The sequence below is a fragment of the Leuciscus leuciscus genome (genome assembly GCF_965113295.1).
Source record: "Leuciscus leuciscus genome assembly, chromosome: 15".
In the NCBI taxonomy this organism is placed as follows: domain Eukaryota; kingdom Metazoa; phylum Chordata; class Actinopteri; order Cypriniformes; family Leuciscidae; genus Leuciscus; species Leuciscus leuciscus.
In genome coordinates this window covers 26,788,504-26,798,727 of record NC_138739.1, presented here as the reverse complement: position 1 = coordinate 26,798,727, position 10,224 = coordinate 26,788,504, and the positions used below count along the sequence as shown (strand labels likewise).

Sequence of the window (10,224 nt, the reverse complement as noted above, 5' to 3'; positions counted from 1 at the left end):
ATATTAATGTTATATATTTATACACTGTTAATATTAATATAATAATATTTTATTATTAATTGCATATTCTGTTTGTGTTTATTCGTCCAAATAGCTTAAATCTCTCATGTTTTGTTTATTTCTTTTCATTATTATGATTAATGCAAGAACATCTGCAGTGTAGTGAAGCTCTGTGGAGAAGAATGTCAGAGGTGATTTAACCCCCGAAGGAAACTTCCATCCAGTCGTATCCGGTCTTAAACACTTGCTTACATAATCCTCAGTCTCTATTGTTAAAAACCTGAGCAAGGTTCAGTGCGAGTGACCTGAACAATGACACCAGTTGACTTCATCTAGGTAAAATGGCACAGGACACAGTGAGAGGAAAATGAAACTATATGCAAAGTTAGATTTTTCTGAATGAAATTAGAAGCTAAATTGCATATAGGGCAGTTGTGGCCTAATGTTTAGAGATTCAGTCTGGTAACCAAAAGGTTGCGGGTTCGATTCTCAATATTGGCAGACAAGGCACCTAACCCCCAATCGCTCCCCAGGCGCCTCAGTAAATGGTTGCCCAACGCTCCGGGTGTGTGTGTCCACGGTTTGCAGTGTGTGTGTTCACTACTCACCTCTCCTAATGTGTGTGCACTAACTTGGATGGGTTAAATGCAGAGGACAAAATCCGAGGATGGGTTACATGTCACTTCACCTCAAAAATCCTTATAAAAACAATTTATGATTTTACTTGCTAACAAATCTTTTATTTACAAATTTTAACTGCAAATTTTTTTCAAATATGCAAATGAATAAATTACATAGAAATAATTTAAACCCTCAAAAGAAATAAATGGCAAAAGCTTCCACCTCCATGAATTGAGCTGGTTCTTGTAGGTTCGGCATTTCTGGGAAAAACCATTATCTGGCCGATCTTATAAAAAAACATTGACAGTTATTTTTATACGCCTCTAGATTTCATAATGGAAAAGTTATCTTCAAAGCTTAAACAATGTCTAATGAAGTAATTTCCTGCATTTGAGAATAATCCTATCAGAACAGCAGAGGGAGCTTGTGGCGGGACTTCAGATCATGTCCCATGTGACTAAACAAAAAGCATTTGGGGCTGGGAAATTCCTTGGTGGTGTATTCAAATTTGTGAGGAGGAGGGTTACAATCCCACCCCCTTCTCCTATAAATGAGATCCAGGAATGAATGAAAGCAAGAGCACTAACTCATTTTAACTCTCTCTGAGCACTTGGAAAGTTCTTTATTAACCATGAATTCAGCTTTTCTGTTGACTTTGCTTCTAGCAGTTGCAGGTAAGTTTAAAACTTTTAATACATTTAATTAAATATGCTAATAGGTAACCTGCATATTTTAAAGTCTTACTAAACTGCTTATCTTTTACACATTGCAAAATTCATATAATTTATTCTCTGTTTGGTGTATAACTGATTTTTTGCAATTAAGTTATTTTTATTGTATTATTATTTTTAATACCCCTTGGTCTGAAAATTGTTTTGATCCACATATGCAGATTTGAGCATTATAATGCATCTTTACTACCTTTATTTTTTTTCCACTACAAATACACTGTAAAAAAAAAAAAAAAAGTTGTAAAAACTTCAATTAAGTTCAATCAACTTGGATGTTTAAGTCATTTCAACCTAAATTACAATCAAAATTGACTTAAAAAAGAGTTGAATCTTGTAAAAAAGTTGATTTTTTTTAACTTATTTTGATGAGTTCAAGCAATGTAAAAACATATGTTGGCATAACATTGATCATATCATTTTTACAGTGTATTGCATAAGTGTGTTTTAAATCATAAGTCCCTTATTTTAACTACATTATTTAATATGTGAGCATTTTAAAACAATACAAAACTTAAGTGTATTGATGATGTTTTATAAAATGCTTAATATTTTATTTAATTTTGCATGTTATACTATATATATATATATATAATATCATCGACATCAAATTAATTATTTTGAATTTTGAATTCAATATGAAACTTTCATGACTTAATTACATTTGCATATATTTTATTTATGCATTTTAACTGCAGAATTTAATAAAATTTGCAAATGAGTTAATGATGCTTGTTAAATGTTAACTTTTGATGTTGGAACTAAAAGAAAATGTTGTCTTGAATAGTTGGTTCCCATGTAGTGGACCTGCCATCGAAAGCTCTGTTCAAAGTGGGTGACAGGAGGGAGTTGGCATGCAAAATGTCATCTTGCCCAGAGACGGTGAAGTTTTCTTGGACCTCGTTAGAAGACAAACCGCTTTACGCCTCTTTTAATTCGAAGGACAGAGTATCTGTGCTGGTCTTTGAAAATGTGACGGAGGATCACGAAAACACCATAGTGTGCAAAGCAAGCTGTGGGGAGGAATCAAAACAGGCGAAAACAAAGATTACAGTTTATTGTGAGTTCACTGTATGTCTTCAATTTCATTGCACTGTTAGATGAGATGGGGGCAAGTTGTCACACTTTATACTTCAGTAAATTTTTCCTCTAACACTGGAAGTCAGTTTCTGTTTAGACGCAGACATTTCAATCTTGGCTACAAAAAAAGCTGCCGAACATTTCCAGCATAAAAATGTTATTTGACCTCTTTGACCACTTCACACTATGTGGGTTAAATTGTCAACAATAATCGGCTTTGACACTGTTTGTTGACACTGTTTAAAAAAAGAACGAATTTGATTGTTTGAATTATAAAGTACTATTTAAAGTTTTTGCTAAAAACCTTCCACAAGAAATTTCTAAATGTATATTATGTTATGTCTAAATTATAGTGCGTATATAAATATAAAACAATTATGACAGAAAATTAATTCATGAAAAGAGCAAACATTTTAAAAGTAACCATTTTGGCCACTGTCACATTTATGTAATGTGACTTTTGGTTCAAAACCTTATATTAAAAAAATATACAAAATATATTGTTGGTTTAACTTTAAAAAGTAAGTTACAATGTTTAGTTAATTGAAATTAAATTTTTTAGTTACAATAAGTTGAATAATAAGTTTGATAAAAGAAAAAATGTTGTGATAACAAATTATGAAAATATTTCTTTACAGTGAGTTTTTATACTTTGTGACAACTAGCCCGTCTTTTTTTGTTCATAATGCTACATAAAACTTTTAAACATCTTTTCTAGATTATTTTTGCTTATTTACTCGTATCTGAAACTTTAAATCTTTTTCAGCTTTTCCAAGAAACCCAGTTATATCCGGGTATGATCGCATTATACTGGGAAAGAAAAGTGTTTTGGACTGTGAAGTGTCTTCTGTATACCCTTCGGAGTTCTTTGAAGTGCAGTGGCTAAAAGGAGACAAGGTTCTCAAGACTGATGAGGGAAAATATGGCACAGATGTATTGAGTAGTTCTTACACATTCACACCTTCAAGTGAGGATGATGGGAAGGCAATAACGTGCAGAGCAACACTTAATCTGGTTGAGATGATCAATGAGACCAAGGAGACGTCTGGACGCATGAAAGTTCTTTGTAAGTGGCACTTACATATACTAACGCAAACCATTTTTAAATGAAACTCAGAACGGATGTGGGAATAGTAGTTCCTCTCTGAAGAATATGACCCCCCATGATCATTCGTTTTCCCATTGCTTTCACAGCTGCACCGCATAACGTTAAAGTATCTGGAGCGACCGCCGTCTCACTGGGATCCAATTTAACTTTGACCTGCGAGGCTGAGGGCAACCTAAAGCCAGAATTTACATGGACGGCTCTTAAACCAGATGGCCAGTCTGTGGAAATGGGAAAAAGTCAAGATCTCTTCATGCATAACGTGTCCTTGTCGGATGCTGGTACTTATCAGTGTGACGTTAGAAATGACTTGGGAAGACAAAACACCACAGTATCAGTAATCGTTCAAGGTTAGTGGTTCATTTAATTCCTTAAGTTTCTAAATACTAAAGATTAGGGGTGTAACGGTACACGGAAGTCACGGTTCGGTTCGTACTTCAGTTTTGGGATCACGGTTTCATACGAGTTGTCAATGGCGGATGCACAAAGTTCAATATTACGCTTTTTCAAGAAATCACAGAAAGTTGAGCGACACGCATATTTCATCACTGTAGTGAGACTTCCACTACACATATCGGCACAATGCCAAAGGATTTTGTCTCATATGACAGCGAAAACATCTTAAAATACTCTGTTATTTATGGTCATACAGATAAGAGTAAGACATCATTCGAAACTTTCTGCTGTCCCGTGAAGTTTGTGGAGCACGTCACAAAAATGTATCAACTCATCGTATAGGCTACTTCCAAGCTCTTGCGTGCCATCTGAACTCTTGTTTTGGGTTGGTGCATAGATCGTATCTTCTTCTTCTGCTCTTTTTCCTGTTGTGGCCGTTAGCAAACAGCGTTGCATTACCGCGTGCGCCCCCTTCTGGATTGGAGGGTGGATCACCTGTGACTAACTGTTTGTTGTCTGACTGTATGCACCAAACCATGACGTCCGTACCGTGAAGGTTCGGGACAAATACGTGTACTGTTACACCCCTGCTAAATATGCATGATGACCTTGATCCTAATTAATCTTATTTTTGAATTTCTTGGCAGCACCTCCCATGGATACACTCATTGTAGCAAGTCCACAATCAAGTCTGAAGGAAGGAGACACCGTGAGCATTTCCTGCAAGTCCAGCAGTGTTCCAGTTACACAAGTGGTTCTTAGCAGGAGGGAGAACAATGAAGACATAGAGCTAATGACCAGTGAAGGGAATGAAACATCCAAAATCTTCCACTCCGTCAAGCTGTCCGACTCTGGCATGTTTGTTTGTGAGGCTTTAAATGAGCACGGGAGTCAGAGGACCACTCTCAATCTAACCGTTGAGGGTAAGACCATGAATGTATGTCTTGTGTTAGTGGATATTGTTGGTACAAAGTTTGGTCTGTTGAGCAGTTATAGCGTAACCAATTGTAGAGGAACCGATTGTAGGCCTAAATCAAATCCGTAAAGACACTCTGAGGGTACGTTTACACAACAACGATGTGCTAAAAACGTAAAAGTTTTTCTTTTTACAGATTACAACGTTATCAAAACGATCCCCGTTCACATGGATCTGCGCAAACGACTAATAACGCTGTATTATGCATGCCATACAAGTCATTGGCGATATCCTTCGTAAAGAAAGCCTGCGCACATACGCATTATTTTACTACAGTTCATTCGAGCCGAACACACATGCCTACACAAATTACATAATCTATCATCTTCATTTTAAGGATGTTAATCTTGATAATACTGTATTATCACTTTGTCTTCTGGGTAAATTCCATCTTTAATCCAGAACCATTCACTGTAACCCCAATGTTAGAATGTTCTCCTCTGATATAAACTCCCTTTTTACTTCCTTTAAGAAAATGTTAAAACCTTTGAACACAAAGGCTTCGAAAACATGTTTTTTCACGATGTAATTTTTTTATATTCTGTAGATTTGTGTAATTTTTATAACCACTTGTAATGATGTCTGAATGCTCCCCCTCCCCCTTATTTGTTACTGTTAATATCTGTATCCTTTCCAAAAGTAAAATTTTCATGTCACCAAAACACCTTTGTTGTGTAAATGAACGGCCAAAACGCATAAAAAGTCTTCCGTTTTTAGTTGAAAACAGTGTCGAGTAAACAGCCCCTGAGAGAGATTAGTAGTAACACTGAGATTATGGTTCTTCGTCTTAAATTTGAGCTTGAAGTTTAACATAGTTGAAGTACAGTTCACATTTTGCAAATTTCGGTTTGAGGTACCAAGTCAAAACTTCTCTTTTTTTCTTCACAGCTCATTTTCTAGAAGTGAAGCTGCAGCCGGATAGTGTCATTGTGTCGGACAGAGGCTCCAGTCTGGTGCTTTCCTGTCAGGCTTCAAGTTGCCCTCGACCTGAGTTCTCCTGGAAGAATCTTTCAAATATGCCGATCCTCAGGCGAAATAAGACAGTTGGCTTCCAGTCCCAGCTGTTTCTTGATCCAGTGGAGCTGGAAGATGAGGGAACTTACCTCTGTGAGGTCACATGTGGCTCAATAAAGAAGTCCAAACAGACGGAAGTGAAGGTGTTTTGTAAGTATCTCAAAAGGTTTACTATTTAGTCTCGAGTTTACGTCAAAACATTAATGTTACATAGTTCACTGGTTTTCGACATCTCAAGGTGAAATGTGTCAAATGGAATCGCAAGAATAATTCGCTATGTTTCCTGAACATTGCCAACAACTACCATTGGTTGATAAAACAAATAATCCCGTCCAAAACTCGTCTGGCTAGGTGGGATGCTCAAACAAAAAGATATTACGATTTTTAAAAAAAAGAAGAGTTCATCTTACTATCAAGGGAAAGTTCCCTTCATTTGAACTCCTCAAAGTTTGAGGGTTTGAACTTGATTTGCAATTAACCAGCTGTTAACCATGAGTCATCAGTGAACAGTAATTCAGTCAAGTCTCTTTGTGGAAAGTTTAAAAAATAGTTCACTATGACATTGATTTGATGCAGGAATAAAAGCATTTATTATAAATGTTCCAGAACGATAATGAACAAAGCCTTCCGAGGTCATCAAAGTGGTTAATGTTGTCAAGATTTAAAACTCCCCTGATAGAAAACAAACTTCCCTAAAACGTTTTGTTGCTCTCAGCGGATATTAACTTTTTAGAATGTGCGAGGGAGTGTTGCTTTGTTTACATTACAAGTTGTACTACATATTGAATCTGTCCTCATTCAAGGTTATCCTGAATCTCATTGTATTTATCAGTATCTCTGTGTATTTATACTTGAAAGTACTTAATCATTCAATTTTATTCTCTTATCAGCATTTCCTACAAGTCCTATCATAAAAGGTTCTGGACCTGGTCTGGTGGGAGAGATGAGGAAATTGACCTGCACTGTTCAGGAAGTTTTCCCAGCTAACCATTTCCAAATCCTGTGGATGGATGGAGAGAGAGAAATGCTTTCGGAATTTGGGTCATCTTCAAATGGAACAACAAATCTGACTTCAGTGTACTCATACAGCATGGACAGGAAAGACCAGGGCAAACTGATCACCTGCAAAGTCTTGCTGAACATGCGTGGTGTGCCAGCCGCTCAAGGAGTAAGGACGGCGTCTACTACATTATCCATTCACTGTAAGTCAAGGTTGTTTCTTTGTTCCTTTAAAGTACGACTTTGTCTTGGTTTTTTTGACATTGCGCTCCTTTTACAGATCCCCCCAGAGCGACCAAGATTACTGTCAGCCCTCTGACAGAGTTGAAGGAAGGAGAAACTGTGAGCATTTCTTGCGTTTCTGACAGCTTTCCAGTGGGGCGTACAGTGCTGAGCAGGGTGTCGGACGGCATTCAGACAGAGCTAATTGCCAGTGATGGAGTTGAAACATTGCTTACCCTCCCTTCGGTTGAGCTGGATGACTCTGGCTTCTATGTTTGTCAAGCTTCTAATATGTATGGAAATCACAGTGATAGTGTGGAGATTACTGTGAACGGTGAGTTACTTATTTTTCGAATTAGAAGGTATCACATCTGGTCAAAATCAATCAATTTACCCTGGGCATAGTATTAATGTGTTTTAGTGTTTGAAATATCTACAGTTATTTGAAATGCATTATAATTATAGGAGTGCCTTGCTCTCCATTTTGCCTAGTTCTCCTTTTCATCAAAATTGATTAATTTAGCTTCTACTGTTTTTTGCTCTTATTAAGCGGTTTCTGTCTAAGCAATTGACAATTATTATGCCTCTTGTAACCCAGCACCACCTAGGAATACAACGGTGGAGGTCTTGCCATCCACAGATGTTCACGAGGGGCAGAATATCACCATCTGTTGTCGCTCCGTGAGCTTCCCTCCACCTGTGGTGGTCCTCAGCAAGCTGGATAGCGAGACAAATATCTACTCCCTTGATGGCAACTTCCTACTGATCAACCTCACTCCCAATGACACAGGCCTATATCAGGTCAACGTCACCAACGACCTGGGCTATGAGACGGAGATTTTCAGCATCAACGTGATTGGTGAGTGAAACTGGTCAGATATTATCTCAAGTTATTGAATGTCTGAGTAACTCTCGCATAGCGACATAATCCCAGGCGATCAGAACATATCTGATGCTTAATGTGAAGTGAGGAAGGATTTTGGACCAATAAAATTTCACTGTGGGAAGGGCTACCCAGCTTAATGTCATTGAAATAAAAATCACATACTGTTTTGAGTAGGCACTCTGGGTACATCTGGGTACTTTTCATCTGCTGTTTTATGAATACTATGAATTTGGACATACTAGTCTTTTCACGTCACCTATCATATACTAGGAAAGCAGGCATATGCAGACGCAAAAGTAGACTGACAAAATCGCTTTCAAAATCGGCTGGTTAGGACAATTTACAACATATTTAAAATTTTCTGATCTCTTTGATATTTTGTTACAGAGAAAAGATATGACCCTCCATTGGGTTGGAATGACTTGATAATCCCTGCGATTTCCCTGGGAGCCGCTGCTGCGCTGCTTAGTGTTGTGGTGAACGTGTTGAGAGCCAGAAAGATGGGATCGTACGACCTTACGAAGTGCAATCTGGGCACCGTGTAGACTGTGTATAGACTCCATGAACTGTTTTGGAAGCAGCTAAGCTTGGCTGAACTGTCTTGCCAGGGCCCAGAGCCTCCCGAAAGCGAGAACTGCAGGTGACTGGATTCATCATCTGGATCTTCAGGTGACAAACCCCCAGCCGGATGGGAACCTGCATTCTCCACAGCCAGAGACAATCAATGTTCCCAAGATTTTTCACGCATCCCTAGAGGAGGGAAATCGAACCGCTGTGGTTTCTCCATGGTCTTAATGTTGGGAAGTTGTTTTTGAGACCGCCTGGTCTGGACTTAAAGCGGTTTCAAATATGTGACCCTGGACCACAAAACCAGTCACATGGGTCAATTTTCTGAAACTGAGATTTATACATAATCTGGAAGCTGAATAAATAAGCTTTCCATTGATGTATGGTCTGTTATGATAGGACAATATTTGGCTGAGATACAACAAATCTGGAATCTGAGGGTGCAAAAAAATCTAAACATTGAGAAAATCTCCTTTTAAAGTTGTTCATTTATGTTCGCGATTGTTCTGCATTCACTCACAAAAGTAAATGTTTTATATATTTACGGTAGAAAATTTATAAAATATCTTCATGGAACATGATCTTTACTTAATATCCTAATGATTTTTGGCATAAAAGAAAAATCGATAATTTTGACCCATAAAATGTATTGTTGGCTATTGCCACAAATATACCCCTGCGACTTATGACTGGTTTTGTGATACATGTGATACACATGTGTGATTTTTATTTATTTTTTGAAAGTCAAAGCTGTTTTGAAATGCAAATGATAAAACTGTGAAGAATAGATGTAAACACTTTAGCATTAATAGAATGTAACCTAGCCATCAAGGTTTAACTGGTAAATTTTAGATGATAATCTATTTGATGTACTGAAGTAGATATTGTGTCCTATAAATTCTGTGCTTAATGTGGTTTGAAATCTTGTCAAATTGCTTTCGTTTTTATTAAAAAGCAGCTTTCTGTCATTTGATCTCGGAGAGTTTTATGGGAAAATCCAGGGAAATTTGAGTGTTACAGGAATCCACTGCGTCTGTTATAGCTTCACTTTTCCTTTGACATTTCAGTTTTGCTTTTCGGTTTTCCTGTTGGCAAATATCAATGTTATAAAATCCGTTCGGCACAATAAATGTGGAATGATTTGGAGCCGTGCATTCCCTGCATATTTAGCTATCAGTACAAACAGTTTCCTAAATTCCAACCAAAATAAGAACTAGCACACCTTCCAAAAATAAACCTCTCCACCACATGTGTGCCTCCATCCTTTCAAGACCAATCAAGAACAGACCCTCTGAAAAACATTCCATTTATTTTAGCCAGCACATTAAGACTAAATGACTCAAACTCGAGATCCTCACTCCTTTTTTAGTGTCTTATATTGATTTTTTTGGTCAGTGTTGCTATAAAAGGCTGTTGCCATGGTGACCATCCAGATGCAATGGGAAAGGGGGGTGGGTCGTGCTTTCATGTTCCACAGGGAAAAGGAGAAGCAAAGGTGTGAATGGAACAATGTTCTCTTAGAAAGATGTTAAGGTCACTAAGGATGAACCAGCAATAAGTAATGTGTTTTTGCTTAACAAAAATGGCAGTATTTGATCATATTTGTGCTAACATTTGTCTTTATTTGGAC

General features: G+C 37.4%; 1 protein-coding gene across 1 annotated transcript; it reads left to right on the top strand.

Moving 5' to 3' along the window:
* Positions 1 to 1,155: 1,155 nt before the first annotated feature.
* vcam1b (vascular cell adhesion molecule 1b) lies at positions 1,156 to 9,562 on the top strand. Its single transcript, XM_082137687.1, has 10 exons — positions 1,156 to 1,295; positions 2,137 to 2,409; positions 3,196 to 3,495; positions 3,624 to 3,884; positions 4,578 to 4,853; positions 5,795 to 6,070; positions 6,811 to 7,122; positions 7,200 to 7,475; positions 7,740 to 8,000; positions 8,415 to 9,562. The coding sequence occupies exons 1-10, from the start codon at positions 1,253 to 1,255 to the stop codon at positions 8,570 to 8,572; spliced, it is 2,436 nt and encodes an 811-aa protein (XP_081993813.1). The 5' UTR covers positions 1,156 to 1,252; the 3' UTR covers positions 8,573 to 9,562.
* Positions 9,563 to 10,224: the final 662 nt, after the last annotated feature.

What these genes read in the sequence shown, in the direction of transcription:
- vcam1b (XM_082137687.1), top strand. Translation starts at nt 1,253, where the DNA reads ATGAATTCAGCTTTTCTGTTGACTTTGCTTCTAGCAGTTGCAG. An exon ending in TACTACATTATCCATTCACT is followed by an intron (nt 7,123 to 7,199) that starts GTAAGTCAAGGT and finishes CTCCTTTTACAG; the next exon opens with ATCCCCCCAGAGCGACCAAG. An exon ending in TGTGGAGATTACTGTGAACG is followed by an intron (nt 7,476 to 7,739) that starts GTGAGTTACTTA and finishes CTTGTAACCCAG; the next exon opens with CACCACCTAGGAATACAACG.